This window comes from Lissotriton vulgaris, chromosome 5 (assembly GCF_964263255.1).
Source record: "Lissotriton vulgaris chromosome 5, aLisVul1.2, whole genome shotgun sequence".
Classification (NCBI taxonomy): Eukaryota; Metazoa; Chordata; class Amphibia; order Caudata; family Salamandridae; genus Lissotriton; species Lissotriton vulgaris.
Window position 1 is genome coordinate 1,807,546,031 of NC_141693.1, and position 16,226 is coordinate 1,807,562,256.

The 16,226-nt window shown below is 43.8% G+C and overlaps 1 protein-coding gene across 2 annotated transcripts in view; it reads left to right on the forward strand.

The window, feature by feature from the left end:
* Positions 1–372: 372 nt before the first annotated feature.
* Positions 373–16,226, forward strand: part of LOC147717242 (keratin, type I cytoskeletal 47 kDa-like) — a 33,713-nt gene continuing 17,859 nt past the window's right edge. The window contains exons 1-8 of one of the 2 annotated variants that reach the window (XM_086924189.1): positions 376–933; positions 4,346–4,428; positions 5,516–5,672; positions 7,142–7,303; positions 7,418–7,543; positions 10,313–10,530; positions 12,264–12,391; positions 14,060–14,986. In XM_086924189.1, coding sequence (XP_086780315.1) covers positions 439–933; positions 4,346–4,428; positions 5,516–5,672; positions 7,142–7,303; positions 7,418–7,543; positions 10,313–10,530; positions 12,264–12,391; positions 14,060–14,160 — 1,470 coding nt within the window. In that variant the 5' untranslated portion in view covers positions 376–438 and the 3' untranslated portion in view covers positions 14,161–14,986. Of the gene's footprint in view, positions 934–4,345; positions 4,429–5,515; positions 5,673–7,141; positions 7,304–7,417; positions 7,544–10,312; positions 10,531–12,263; positions 12,392–14,059; positions 14,987–16,226 lie in introns of those variants that run through there. The other variant, XM_086924190.1, reaches the window with a different exon arrangement.

Genomic DNA, 16,226 nt, shown 5'->3' on the forward strand with positions numbered 1-16,226 from the left:
TCTATCTGATGACTCCTAACCGGTACATTTGTGCTGCTACAAGCTAATCTGCAGCGTGCAAATATAAGGCTTCAGTCTCGGTGACAAGGGGCTGACAGGTAGCTCTTAGCATGTCTCCAAAAGATAAAAAGCATTTTCTTGAAAGGTGAGTTTGGCGCCCCACCCTAGTCGCCTTTGGAAAGATGAGAAACAGCTCGAGGGCAACATATTTCCCAGACAAATGGCCAGATCGGGCGAGTCCTCTTTTGATGAGCAGATGCTGAGCTTGCCGGAGGGGGTTGTGCTTTGAGTGGGTGGAGAGTGGATGAGGGGAGTTTGAAATCTAATACCACCTTCTGGTGTTATAAAAGGGACAGTCCGAGCAGGCTGCGGTGTACTCTTGTGCTCTCACCACACCAGGTACAGCTGAAGCCCCGGGCCCTCTCACCAGCCGCCACCATGAAGCGCTTTAGCAGCCAGTCTGCGTATGGTTCGTCAAGCAGGGGCCCTTCATTTGGGGGCGAGTCCTTCAGCGTCGCTAGAGGGGTGTACAGCTCTGGTGGGGCTGGCTTTGGGGGGAGCTCCTTCGGTGGTGGTTCTGGGGCTGGCTTTGGGGGGGCCTCCTTCGGTGGTGGTTCTGGCTTTGGAGGTGGCTATGGCGGCGGTGCTGGGGGTGGCTCTGGTTTCGGTGCTGGGGGTGGCTCTGGTTTCAGCTTCAGCGCAGGGGGTGGCGATGGCGGCCTCCTTGGCAGTGGCGGAGAGAAGCAGGTCATGCAGAACCTCAATGACCGCCTGGCCTCCTACCTGGACAAGGTGAGGGCCCTGGAGGCGGCCAACAACGAGCTGGAGCTCAAGATCAAGGAGTGGTACAGCAAGAACGCAGCCAGTGTTGACGGTGGGCGCACCAGCGACTACAGCAAGTACTACGCCACCATCGATGACCTGAGGAACAAGGTAAGTGGTTGATTCAGGGATCATCAGTGGCTTCACTGCATGTCCTGCCAAAGATGTGGACGGTGGTTTCTGTAAATGCTAGTATACCATACTGTTGGCTGCATTTCATTCAGAATTGTGCCCTTTGTGCACCCCCTACCCCAAAAAAAAAATTCACTGTCTCCTACTAGAAGGAAGCAGAATGACTTGTACGAAAGGCACAGTTACTGCAGAGGTGTTGGTGTTCCATTTCACGTGTCAGTACTCAATGCAGTTCCCACTGTTTTCTTTACATTCTGTTACAGGGTGGTTGTACACTGGAATATCGAGATATTGTAGCCAAAATATCAAGTAAGTAAATATAGGTAAGCATTCATTTACCATTCTCAAGTCCACATCCATGTATCATAACAATATATGTATACTGTCAAGATAGGTGTATGTGGATTTAAGGATAGTAAACCTATACTTATCTACATACTGTTAAGGATAGTAAACCTATACTTATCTTTATACTGTTTCTACTTGGATCCTCAACATTTTGGCTACGATATTCTCTCCTCCTGATATTCCTTACTCGATATTGCGTGCCTCCACTCTACAGGACTTGATCAACGACTCCAGAACTCTCAAGTTTCCTACATCCATGCATCAGTGGCTCATCCAGCCCAGGCTCATGCTCTGCATTCTGTGACTTGCAGTCTTGCTTATCCCATTATAAAATCAAGACTACAAGTCCCAGAATGCAAAGAACGAGCTACTGACACATGGACCTGGTAAACTTCAGAGTTCTGCTACTCGTACGTGGCACGGGACATCTTTACGTCTTAGAGCATGCTAAGATGTGTAGAATTCAAACGCAAAAAAATACTCAGAAGTATGAAAACACCTCTGGTCCCCAATCCCCATTCCAATATACGAGATTAGAGCGAATGGAAGCAGAGTGGGGCGGGTACAAGGGAGCGGTAGGTTGGATAGAGTTACTTCACACCCCAGGCTGTAAACACTTCAGCTCAGTGAAGGATAGATCACGAATTGGATTATGTTCACGGTCAGCTTGAGATCTGTCGTTTAGTTTGACGTCCTTCCTGTAAAGGGTCATAAAGTCGGCGACAAGAACAGAACGCTGTTGTGGCGTTAAATTTGGGAGGGCGCCTGAATCCATGCCATTACCAACAACATTTCTATTCCTGGGTTTTTATTTGTCAAACTCCAGTTCATTTTCTGCGTGCGAATCTTTTTTTACTTCAATTGAACTAATTAGAGAAACGCGCCTCATAGCAATGACTGGTTAGTTAAAAGTCCAGGACTGGAAACTGTACCCACTGTGACAAGGAGTGGGGTGGCTATCTCGCGTCCCTAGGATCATGTTCTTGACTTTCCTTCAGCCCCTCAAATGTAAGAGGTAAATGGAAAGGCCAAATATTCAACTATGCGGTGATATCAGTAAACATAGGTTGTGCGAATCTTTAGTCATTTTTTTTTTTGCCTGGAAAAGTTTCTTTCTGGCACGGGCACAGTTACCTTTGCGACTGCAAGCGTGGGTTCCAAAATCCCAGCATGCAAAGCGCTGCCCGCTACCCAGCCAGGACAGGCTGAAAGCGCACTGGACTACATGGGGCCTTTCGCTACATTTTCTGCAGGGTTGGCACGTCAGCACGTGCCACACTGCTCTAAAGCGACCCCTTTCTTCAACCTACTGGAAGCCACGCCCCTAGGTTTGTGTCTGAGGGAGGTTGACCACAGTCTGTCTTCCTCTTCCCATCCGTTGACTTTCAATAGAACCGAAAGGCTAAAAATACATCGAGGTACCCTTAGGTTTGTATGTGTGGCCGGCGGATGTGTTTAGAGGGCAGTGTCAGATTTTAGGGTGAACCACCATACTTTACTGCTAAGTGGCAGGCAGCAAATACACCTGCGACCTTTCCTTTCAGTCAATAGAGCTTTGTATCCTGAAGCTTGTAGGTACCATTTTACTCTTATATGGACAGGTCAGTTTGCCCCAACATGGCGGTGATACAGCCCGGACAGGCACATGTAGTGAACATGGGCCACCGATTTAGCCATGCTATGAACCAGCTCTAAAGCCCAGGGCTCACAGGGCTCTCACGTTTCTTCGATTTATACCTGAGTAGCAAACCCAGGCCAGATATTTTATTCTGCATTCTCGTCCTAGTAATTGATCATTTATAGTTAATCTATAAGAGTAAGAATGCAAAGAACAAAAAAACCAGGGTGGGTGAGTTAATCAGAGATTCGGGAATCCCTGAAGAGGAGAGACACACCTAGAGGTATTAAAGAGACTGTTTTAAGTATCAATTTCCGCTTCTTTTAACATTAAAATCAAAATGTCAATATATTGTGTTCCGTCGTTTGAATGTAGAAACATATTTTGGGACCTCACAGTTCTGAAGTGATCCAACCCCAAACGTCGCCAACAGAATCCATGTCTTGTTTTCCAGGATGTATCCCAGTGGATCCTGGAAGACATAGTCGGGCATTTCTCGCTAATAAACAGACCTGTACATTGCACGTGCAACTGGGAAATAAAGCCCTTTCTCAAACAAATGTTAAATAGCTTTAGAATAGAGTTATTTGGTATAGTGCACATTATGAACAGAATCACCCCAGTCATTTGCCCGAAATTAAAGACCTGTATTCAGAACTTCCAATAAATTATGGATTTAGAGTCCTGGGGACTGCAGTACTTTACAGTGGTTAGGTACAGAAAATATGATTGCAGGAAAGTGAAAATGAAATTCATGCTCAATTGGTCTCTGTAGTCTGTTAGCAAAATGTTTCATTGTGGCCTACAGGGTCCCAGCTACCTGGGCTCTATTCGAACCAGTGAACATTAAGTGACAGACCCTATAATCGTGCACCCCAGTTGTTAGATTATAGCCCCAAAGGCCTGGGGTAAAATCACCACATACAAGGACAGCGACCTAGGATCACTAAGGACTAGCACTGTGGTTACTCACGCATGACACCAAAAGGCTTCCCAACATGGGCCACGGTGCAACTCAACCAAGTGCTTCCCCACAGTATAGCAGGCTACCTATCAGCTAACGTGCCGTGACGCGCTACATTCAGAGCTCCCAGGTTATCCAGGACCATCAGTGAGTAGCTCATCTATTACAAGTTATTTTCCTTTTCATTCTTGGATTTGAAACCCTGTTTATGCCGTTTTAAAACCAGGACTACAAATCCCAGAATGCAACAAATGAACCCGAGACTGATTGCACTATTCACACATGGACCTAGGAAACACGAAAGTCCCAAATATAAATAAAACTACAAGGCAATTCAATACATGTATGTAATGTATTGGGCTTTGTAAATGTAGGACTAGTCCATTGTAAATTCATCACAAGTGCTAATCCATCAAGAATAACACTCTCAAAATCTCCCTTTTCTTTTGCCTGTCCTCCAGATCGGCGCTGCCACCATTGACAACGCCCGCATCGTGCTGCAGGTTGACAACGCCAGGCTGGCTGCAGATGACTTCAAGCTGAAGTGAGTAATAGTTGGGGTCTTGAATCAAAGACTCTTTTACTGCTCCCTCCTTCGCTGACTGAGGTCTACTCTCCATAAAAGTTGCTAAAAGTTCCCAGGGGACAGATGATCACAGCTGGCCTCACTCAGAGAAGCTCATTCCGGTGTTCTACTTTCAAAGTACCAGTCTGTTGGAGCACCAGGGCTCTCCAAGGATTCTTTTAACCAGACCTTATGAATTATAGCACAATTCTGACACTTGATGCAAAGTGTCATTTAGCACCTGTGGTGGCTTTCCTGAATTCCTTTAAATTTGGCATATCTATTTCCCATCAAAAAGGATTGTTTCATTGGCAGATTTTTATGATATCCTTGTTAAGATAAATTCACATGAGTGAACTGACATGAAAATTGATTGCATATTTGGTGGCGGATATCATGAAATTGTGAGCTGGGTCTGGATCTGAATACCCCTGCTTTAAAGGTTCTTTGCAGCATGACACACCCACGTTTTAAAAAGTTGATGCATTTAGAAACCTGCAGAACCCGTCTTTTGTTTAAAAATTTCTATTGTCAAGGACTGTGCGGTAGATCTTGGCTTCAACCAAAGCTGAACTCTTCATTGACGCTTCACAGGATATTATCGACTGGTGAACCCACCTTGTACAAATACTGCCTGCTTCTGAAAGGCTGGCTCTCTGAGAGTCAAACCGCACCGCCCTCCATTCAAACGGGTTGTGCAAGATGTAGTCCTGTCGCATAGGCTGGGTGAACCAATTTAGATCTTTCTAGTCTACATTTCTATAACTTTTTTGTTTTGCAGATGGGGCAGATCATGCATAGACTAGTTTTTGGACTGTGGCATAACACATTATGCATATTCCAATGTGATTTATTTATCAATTTACCTCTTGTTACTGAGTCCTTCAAGCAGAGCAGTAAGCCTAATTCAATCGCCCGCTTGCTATTCATCCAATGCACTCCAAAGCCATTGGATGGTTTGTGTGGGATCCGTGACTATTAAAAGTTGTGCCGCAATATAGCAATGATGTAATCAGTAAATGTTGCTCTGGTTCGTGGCAAATACCTCTTCTTTGTCCTTCTTCAGGTTCGAGAATGAGCTGGCCATGCGCCAGAGTGTGGAGGCCGACATCAATGGGCTGCGCCGCGTCCTGGATGAGCTGACCATGGCCAGATCTGACCTGGAGATGCAGATCGAGAGCCTGACTGAGGAGCTGGCCTACCTCAAGAAGAACCACCAAGAGGTAGAGGGCATCCCAGTGCTTTATTCACCGGGTGAACCCGAAGCCAAGTTAGACAGGGCCATAGAATTTGAGTTAAAAACGCATTGGGATGGTGTTCCCTGCGTGCTGGGCTTACCATAGACACTTTAGTCGGAATGTGAGTGACATCAGATAATACGTCAAGAACTCTCAAGTTAGATCCCTTGTGTATTATACAGCACAATTGCAAGAAAGGCAGGATGAATGGATAACTTGAAATGGGTAGAAGTTCTTGGAGAAAAATGATCTACTGAAAAGGATATAATGTTTGCTACTGAAGTTGTTTTTAGATGAGCTTAATGATGTTTGTGTGGTGCATCAGGTAGTGTATACAAGTTAGCATTTTACTATGCGTGTTCTATCAACTGGTGTGATGCCTGCAGTGATGCCTGCAGCAGTGTGTTTTACTAGCCAAAGGTTTTGTCTACTGTAGATGAGTATGTGGTCACACATAGCTTGTGATCTATTGGGTACCATCTTCCTCTGACAAATGCTATCTGATGGTTAGTTCTTATACTAGATGGAGAAATAGTCTATTATTCAGGCCGGGGCGGGAGGGGTTCCAGCAGCTGAATGCATTATATTTGGGTTGTCTGTGATCAATTTGGATGCATGACCCATTGGGTCATAATAGGTTCAATTGGAGGAGGATGTTGTCTGTTTAATGGGCATTCTTACGGATTAGTATGGTTTTAATACGTTTTACTTGGGATGCTTTTTCGACTCTTAGTTCATTGTAATGGATGAGGTTATGGCCTCTACTGTAAGAATGTTGACTACTGTGTTAGTGTTTGAACTACAATGTTTGTGGTGTAGGGAAAGGGCCATGGAGTGACATTAAGGTATACTGTGCGCAGGTGTCGTCGACTGTCATTCGGTGGGAATGAGAAGATGGTTCTATTAGGATAAGACATTGTCGGAGCTAGTAAGTCATGTTGAGAAGGCGAATACGGGTTACTGTCTTAATAAAGAGTGTGATCTAGTTGGGAAGAGATCTGGTCTAAGGGCACAGGGTGTGAACTTAGTTCAGAAAGGGCATCGTCTAGTAGAAGTGTATGAATGAGTGGAAAGGGTGTGGTCTACTAGGAAGAGATGCAATATTCAGGGAAGGGCGCGATTTAGTAAAATTAAACATTAACTAGCATGAGGTACACAAGTCTACTGAGAACAGGTGTGATTTAATGGGAGGAGGTGCAATCTCCCGGAGATTATGTGAGTAGGATATGAATATTAGTGTGAGGATGTGTGTGCAGAGTGATGGGGAGTGGTCTAGTAAAGCAGCGTGGTCTACCAGGTGGAGCGATGGAATCTAAGATTTCATTTTGTAGCCATGAATTTGGTTTCCACAAGGTGACATTTGATGTGCTATAAATATATGAACCAAATCTCCTCCCATCTGTTCCTTCTGCCTCTTCCTTAGTTGAGAATCATGGTCCTTTGCTTTCCCTTAGGAAATGCAGGCTGTGTCGGGCGCTGCTCAAGGGTCCGTGAATGTCGAGATGGACGCTGTACCTGGACAAGACCTGACTGCTATCCTGAATGACATGAGAGCTGATTATGAGTCGCTGGCGGAGAAAAACCGCAGAGAAGCCCAGGCCCAGTTCTTGAAAGCGGTAAGGAGCACCATGTTATCCCCTGCACCAGTCAGATGGTCATGGCCGCCTCCCGGCCCTTTTAAAGAGATATCCTACTAGTGAACCCTAAAAATGCTCCCTTCCTTTCTTCAGTCTGAAGAGCTGAAAGCGCAGATCTCCCAGGGCGTGGAGGCGGTGCAGACGACCAAGAGCGAGGTGTCAGATCTGCGAAGAACTCTCCAAGGCTTAGAGATCGAGCTTCAGTCCCAGATGGCCATGGTATGTATCCCTTAGACTTTGCCACGTGCTCCCTTATTGACTAAAGTCAAAGTTATGGCGAGGTTTAGGCTATAAAGATAATGAGCTTTTTCACATTCTAAATCTTTTTCAAAATACATATTTTCATCCTGAATACACAATACATAGATAGCAATTTTAAAACAATGTTTCTAATTAAATGTTTAGAACTATATGCATTTCAAACTAAACGTTTTGATGTTTCAAGATAGATTTGGATTTGATAATACTAGAAGATGTATACATATTGGTGATGGCTATGTGTGTGTGTGTGTGTGATCTTTTAGTATGTAGAATATTAACTAGTCAGCAAATCAACCTTCAGAAATGCAACCCTAGTTCAACACCAATTTTTCCACAGAAGTGTCAATCTGCATTCCCAGAATGCAGAAGAACCTGCTAAGGTTTTTTGGAATGTCAATCAAACTCTGTCTGGCCTAGGGAATGCACGTGCGATATAAACCATCATTGATTGTGTGCGTATGTTTTCAGTGCAGCCATGCCTTGTGGACTAACGACAAAACATTGACAGTGGCAACTCCTCTGTTAAGACGAAGGAACGTCGCCCCACTGCTCTCTCAGCACTGAAAACATGAAAAATAAATTGATAATAACTCACGGTATTATCATTTTAATATTCCACAATGAGCCAAGTTGAAGGGCAGGGTGGGGCCGAGCTATGCTAATAACATCTGCAACGGCGGGGAGGGGTGGTGGGCACTGCTGTAAGTGCGCATGACAGTTTGGCCGGCCATCTTAGTGCTGCCAAACCATCATGCGCACTTAGATGTCTCTAACCCGAGCTGTGCTGTACGTTTTACGGTGAAGAACAAGGAGGGGCTCCCTGGTCCAAACTGAGCATTAAATCAGCCCACTCAGGCCAATCATGGTGCTGCTCTCATGCATTGCCAGCATGAGAGCAGCACTGCGATTCGCATAGGGGACAGGGAGCTGTGCATGGACTGCCCCGGGGTCAAGAGGAGAGGTGCAGAAAAGCACTGAGGCGGTGGGCGGCAGGTAAATGCCTTTTTATATTATTTTTTAATTCCCCCCCTCCCACTCCTATGCTGTCCCCTGTTTCCCCAAGCACATATCACCACTTTTGTGACACAGCAGCCACCCCTGCAAAACAAGCATTGGCAGACCCTGTATGTCTCAGCTCTAAAAAAAAAAAAAAACGAGTTTTTGGCTTTGCCAATTTTTTTTTTCCTAGGTGCAAGTGGGTCCGACAGCAATAGGGAGACAGAGAGTGTAATTGCCCAGTGCTTAGTTCTTGGAATGGATTTAAATCCTGGACACAAATGTGCAAATTTTGATTAAGAATATTAATTCGTAATGGTAAATCATTTACAGAGCTACATGGGTGCTCGATTGGTGCAGGGTGGGAAGATGAGATGCCGGTTGACTGTTGTTTTAACTACACTAGATTGCACTTTGGTTGCATGACATTTTTATTTTCTACCATTTTCTGCTTCATCATCCCCCCAACTACCTAAATCAAAAAGGAGTGTAGCACAGCATCCAACACAAAAATATTTCTGCTGGCTTGGCTGCCCCATTTACATTCCTTATGTCCCACCATTTACACACCTCCATCTCTGCCACTGCGTCTACCAAAGAACAGTAGCAACCAGAAATGGTGTTGGAGACCCTGCCCAATCTAGAGTGACAGGTTTGCCACGTAGGTGGCCATTTACCGACCAGTAAATGGTCATTTGTGATGTAGGGGCCCTATTTTACCGATTCGGTAAAATACCGAATCGGTATTTTTACCGATTCGGTAACTTGCAGATGTAGGAGAAACTCTTCTGAGTCCCACAGGCCTTACAGAATCGGTATTTTACCACCCAATCCAATTCGGTGGTAAAATACCGAATCCAGGTGTGCATGCACACCTATGTCATGTGACAGACAGACATGCCCTTAGGGCATGTCTGTGTGCCATATGGCGCACGTGCCTGAATTCGGGGTGCTAGAGGGTGTCAAAGTGACACCCCCTGCACCCTTGCAACATTCGGTATTTACCAAATCGGTAAATACCGATTCGGTAATGCCCATTGATTCCTATGGGCTTCAATGCCCATTGATTCCTATGGGCTTCAATGCCCATAGGAATTGGAATTTGGAATTTGGAAGTGGATTTATAGAGGGCATAGCTACCCTTGGGCATCCCAGCGCTAAGAGGACCTAGTTTATTCCAAAAGGGGTCAGTGCAGGAAGGTATTTAGGGAAAGAGCCATGTTTTTAATTTTTTTCGGAAGGATAGTAGATTCTGATCACTCCTCATGGCTAGTGGGAGGGAGTTCCAGTGTTTTGGCGCGTTGTAGGCGAACCTGCGGCCGCCAGATCTTGCCTTTTTTATTCTAGGGATGGAGGCCAGGGCAAGTGAATCAGATCTTAGGTGTTTGTTAGATTTGTGTGGTTTCATCAGGGATCTGAGTATTGGGGGGCCCTTATCATGCAGGATTTTGTGCGCTATACAGAGCGTCTTGAATGTGGCATTGAATTACCGATTCTACCTAATTCTCCCCCCTTCTATTTTACCGATTCATAAATACTGAATCGGTAAAATTCGGAATTTATGAATCGGTAAAACAGAATTACCTACATCTGGCCCTATGTCTGGCAGAGTGAAGGGTCTGTTTTGAAATAGTCCTGAACTTTCAGCATTTAGGGGCTGCATCCCTCCTGTTTTCCATGGACTGGGTGCCCTGGCCTATTCTGTTACACTCTCTCTCAATTTCTCAACAGAAAAACTCCCTGGAACAAACCTTGGCAGAGACAGAAGGACGCTACGGGGCACAGCTCATGCAGATGCAGCAGAGGATCAGCGGCCTGGAGGAACAGCTCATGCAGCTCCGCGGCGACATGGAAAGACAGAGCTTCGAGTACCAGCAGCTCCTGGACATCAAGACCCGGCTGGAGATGGAGATCGAGACCTACCGGCGCCTGCTGGATGGAGAGTTCGGGTAAGAAAACCATTCAGAGTTTTTCCATGGCACCTTTATCCATTATTACAAGTTCATTGTAGCCAATGGGCACAACGACTTCCGCTACTGGACCAAATGGAATGAAGAGCAAAGCAGTAATGCTGTACTTCCAGCAATTTTCCCCGTAGCCTCCAGCTGTTCCAAGCAGCCAAAATCCCAGGGCAAAAATCTGACTAGGAAAGGGGGAATAACAAGGTGCAATGGTGCGTTACATCTGGTTCTCCAGTTTTTTCCCATTCTTAATTGGACCCTCAGGCTTAAACTCAGAATAGGAGAGCTTTTCTGCTTTCCTAGAGTTACTGTTCTAGCCAGTAGCGGTAATAAAATAGGAGTTCCAGCCTCATTACTGAGCTACTGATAAGGAGGGATAAGGAGAGATATAGTCTTTAATAGTGTCACATTCAAATTTTTTCTCACTGGCCTAGGCAGAGGTGGCGGCTCCACTAAGGCGGAGGAGCGTCGCCCCGCTCCTCTCAAAGCAGGAGAAAGGAAAAATAAAATGAGAATAACGCCATTATTATCATTGTATTTTTCACTCCAGGGCTATGTTAGGGCACAGCTGGAGTCACAGGGGTAAGAGTGGTGGCACACTCTAAGAGCGCATGACTGTTCAGCTGTCCGTCTTGAGTCGGCCATACAGTCATGCGCACTTTGCATGTTCCCTACCAGGCTGCATTACACAACCTAGGTGTACACCAACATTGGTGACCACGGAAGGCCCCATTATTAGAGTGCCCTTAAAAAAAGGGTGAATATTGGGACCATAGATAAACATTGGGACTGTTATCTTATTGTTTATTTATTAGTTTTATAAGGTGTGCAATTATCCGAGGTTGTCCAGACGCTAGCATAATAATACACTCTATTAATCAGCTCACATACTCAGTGACTCCAGGCAAAGCCTACGTAAACAAATGGGTCTCTAGATCACTGTAAAACTTTAGGAAATTTGGCTCTAGCCATAACCTCGGGCTCCAGTTTGTTCCATGCCTGAGCAGTAACCACAAAAACAGTCCACCCTCCCAAACCTGCTCTCCAGTATTTAGGTACTGTGATCAGACAGGCAGAGGTCGAGCAAAGCAGTCTGGAAGGAACATATTTTTTAAACATATCAGATAGATACGAAGATTGTGCTATGGGTAATGCCCAATTACAGGGCTGCATACATTTCTGAGCTGGAACCAGGGAGAACTCATGCTGTAACAGGGATGAAGATGTCAATTTTGCATGTGTTCAAATCTATTTCCAAGCACCTTTGGTTTTACTAGGTGCTTCTGTAAAACCTTTAATGGGGCGGTTGGTATCCCTCCAAGAATACTGCTCCGCCCAGCTTGTAACAGAGCACTTAAAAATTTATTGAATCTTACTCACAAACCTTCTTTAGATTTTTACTGACGTCTCAATCACAGCAAACAATAATGTACTGAAAGAATGTTTTGAAGCCTGACTCGATGCTCTTACCATTTTGACGAAAAGAAACGTCTGGGTACAAATGTTTGCTCACAAGGAGATTTGTGAAGCTATCAGCTTCACAAATTTGCAAACTTCATCAACGTCACAAAACTTTACAAGACACTTTTTTACTCAATATTAAAAATAAATAAATCATCATGTCGTGAAAGTTAACAAAGTTTGCAAAGTTGAAGATTATTTTATCTGTTGACCAATTACAAAAGAAATTCAATGTGACTAATGCGAATGTACTTCTTTAGCGGAAGCAGCGGCAAATCCTCCTCCTCCTCCTCCCAGATGTCATCCTCTAAGTCTTCGTCAGCGTCCTCAAGCCAAAAGGTATCCACTGACGTGAAGTCACAGACATCATCGGTGGACTCCAAGAAAGGTACACACGCTTTTCCCTGTTATTGCTCCTCAGTTGTGGGCTGTGGATGGCACTGCATGCCTTCTTCAGGTCTTCTTCAGGTATATGACGCTCTGCAGATTCCTAACCCCAAATGCATTGAAAATGTAACTAAGGCTCCTGGATTCATGGTATTTTACTGTTACGTTTATGTCTGAATCTATAGATTAGCTTAGCTTTACTTTTTTTGTTTGTTGAAGAGAAGTGTCTATTCGTATTTTTCCATATAAATTGTACTATTAATGAACATTTACACTTCGATGTTTGTAACAGGCAGAGCACGCATATACAAGAAAATAATACACACAACTGCATAAATTAGCACTGTAACACAAGTGAGTATCTGCAGCTCTTAAATCCCATTAGGAAACTGTATCACTTCTTCTTTTTAAACTTCCAGTGCTATTAATATGCACAGCTTTGGCCTGGCAGAAATAAATGAGAGAGTGTAGAAAAACTAAAAGAAACTAATCTCTGTATTTTTACATTTTTTAAATATAATCAGCAAAACAGGTTATTATCCATCTGTATGTACTCACTATTTCTTCCAATACATTTCAGAAGTAATATTTGAGCACAGGTGTGAAATAGGAACTCCAAATACAGTGCCTTTGAACAGGGGTTTACATTATATGTTTAACAGTAGCCTAATGAACGAGTAGGGACAGTGTTTAATTTGAGCTGGTGGTTTATGGTGCTCGGCACTGGCACTTAATTGTCAACACCAGCATTTGTGAAAGCATGCCAAAGGGTGGTGCTGTTTGTCTAATTTGGATTAGAGCACAACAGCAGTTTTCTATGAATTAATATACATTAAAATTACTAATACCTGCCACCGAAGCCATTCTTGTAGCTTTGAGGCCTTTAATAGCCTGAATTGTCAAAATTGTATGAGTCTGATAGTTACTAATTGGGTTGGTCCTGTCATTGGCAGCTCTGGCAGGGGCAATGGGTGGTTCAAGCTGCATTGGCCACCTGACAAAGGCCCTGGGACTTACATTTTTCCAAATTAAGAACTGCGGAAGCATTTTTAATACAATTCTTCATGCTTGGTTGTAGGGTTGTATCATAAGGTCAACGGAAGAATTTTTGTTATTGAAGTGATGAAAATTAATAAAATCAGAGAAAAAGCCCTAAAATCATGGTGGCGTAATACTAAGCGGTAGAGTGTTGGCCATGTGGATGCATTTCAAGATTAGAAGCCCTGAGCATATAGTAAGCGGAGTGTATATCCGCCTCAACCTTGATTGGTGCATGAGGTGCACCGATCTTTGATATTTAGTCAGACTAGAAAAGAAGAGACATGTAAGGAATGAAGGGAAAGGTATAGCACCTGTGGCCTGCTACCAAAGTTGGCACTCTTAAGCGGCAACTCTACTGGCACCCTCAGCTCCTCCCACTTATAGGATTCGCTCCAAAACTCCGTCATCCATTCGGCTTGAAACAGATGCTAATTAGATGATGTAAACAAAGTCACTATGACAAAATTACCTTAGCAGTTAGGTCACAGAATAGCAACTGAAAACAAAACTCAACTACTTTCCTTTTCCTCCAAAAACAAAAACATGCTCATGTGTTCTTCAAATTAATTATGTTTCTACTTCTGAAACCCAGTTGTAACTTATTTGTCATTTCTTGTTAAATCTCTAGACCCCACCAAAACCAGAAAGGTGAAGACTATCGTTGAAGAAGTGGTTGACGGCAAAGTGGTGTCTTCGCGTGTCGAGGAAATTGAGGAGAATGTGAAATAGAAAATGAAGAAGGAAGGTACAGAGGAGCACAAATTCCAGTGGAAACAGACCGAGACAGCATTAACAGAGTAACCCTCGTAGATTAAGCTTAATATGTGCAGACATGTTGAATTCAAGAGAGACACAAGATTCTGTCAAATTGACCAATGAGGAAAGAAGAACTTATTAAATAATTGCATTAATATTTGCATTGTGACGCCAAATGTAGTTAAAGGGTGTCAACAAAGAAGCCAAGGAAAAACATGGGTAAAAAACGTAATATCAATATAAAACACAAGTGTTTGACTAGATTATTTCAAAAAGTTGTTGTTCATTGCTCTTCTTGCTACTCAAGCCTTGTTTAGTTTGATCGAAGTGAGGATGAAGTTCAAACTCCGAGAAATCACTTGGGAAGGAAGCAAAAGAATAGACACAAATACTCAATGATATATCAAGGATTTTACAAATGTCTCTAATGCAAATACATATTAAAGTTAAACTTTAAACGCCAGTGTAAACTGAAGGCTAGCAATAAAGAGGAATCAGCAAAGCGTGTAAAAGGGGAAATTTCAACATTTCCAAAATGTTATAAGCTTTTCTACACTCTTGCTCCTTTTGCAAAACAAGAGTGCAGTTGAAGTGTGTTTCTTCCTGAGGGCAGAGTTCAATGTGTTTATTCTCTTTGAGTCTCCATAATTTACTTGGTCCCAATACGACACTCATAACCCCTAGGAAGGATATAATTTGAACTGGCTCAAGGGAAAAGGACACCACTCAGCCCTCCTGATTCAATGTAAAAGCTCCTCTGAATGTTTCTTCGACTCAATAAAGTTTCTTAAGCAAGCAATACTTGTCACTGTTTTTTGTTTGATGGGCAAAGCAGATGCAGCTGTTAATCCTGGGAACCATCAAGTCTTGTGAATAGATCGGTGTATTTTTTTCTTCAACATTTTTGCACAGTAGCAGCATGGATCGGGGCACTGAATGGCCAGTGGCATTCCACAGCTTTTCGCTGGTACCAGTTGTCCCAGGCCGGGGCTGCGGGAACCAAGGGTACACCATGAGCTGGCTCTACAGTGGCCTTTCTGTACTGAGTTTGTGTCTCAGTGCCAGTTTAGCTGATACAAACAGATCGGCAGCTCAGGAAATGGACCAGGGGCTCAATGGTCCTGGAGTTTACCAGCTATCGTATATGTGGGTGGTGGGTGCCCTAATATTGCTGCCCCTTCCCTGGTGTAGGGAGTCTTCCATCATAGGTTCTGCAATTCCAATTGGCTCAAGAAAGGTATAAATTTGGTATTAGAAGGTTTCTTGTGGTATTCATTCTTCAAGGAATGATATTATGGATGAACAAGACAGAGCACCAGTTTTTGGTCTCAAGAAATAGAAATTATATACCTGAATAGCCAATTGCTGGGCATACATAAGGGTCAGATGGCCCAAAGCAAGCGGGAGTCTAAATATTAGTTTAATGTTCTAGAAGTTTTTTATTTTATTGCAAAACGATACCACCATTTTCTTCACATTCACAAATGTGAATAAAATGGTGGTATTGCCATTTGGGTTGTATATATGACAATTGAATACAGCCTCAGGAATAGATCCACCCTGCAGTTTTCTATTTTAAGTTCCTTTCGGGTATTTGATGCTGATCTTTGCCTGTAGAAAGATAGAGACCGAGTCGCCTTCCTTTAACTCCATGCTCTGATCCTCGTCGCCATGTAGCTTACTCCTTCAGCCCTTCTCGTCTGCAGGTCGAAAGCTAAAGAGTATATCAGCATATTCTTTCACTCCCTGTACTGTTCCCTCTCCTAAACTAGCAAGATACAGTCCCCTTTATACTCCATGCTCTTTGATCCCCTCATCCTACCAGACTCAACAGAAAAAAATGCGATTTCACATCTCCGTTTCAAAGCGAGTATCTGCTATTGGCTCGCCTCTCTGTCCTGCCTAGACACCTTCCCCTTTTTAAATTGCACCTCCTTCTGATATTCTCCCAGTTATTCCAAGTTATCTTTTGGGCTTCCTTTTTGGTCCTCTGTATTGCCACCATCTTTTTTTAATATCAGCTGCAGCTGAGAGATGCA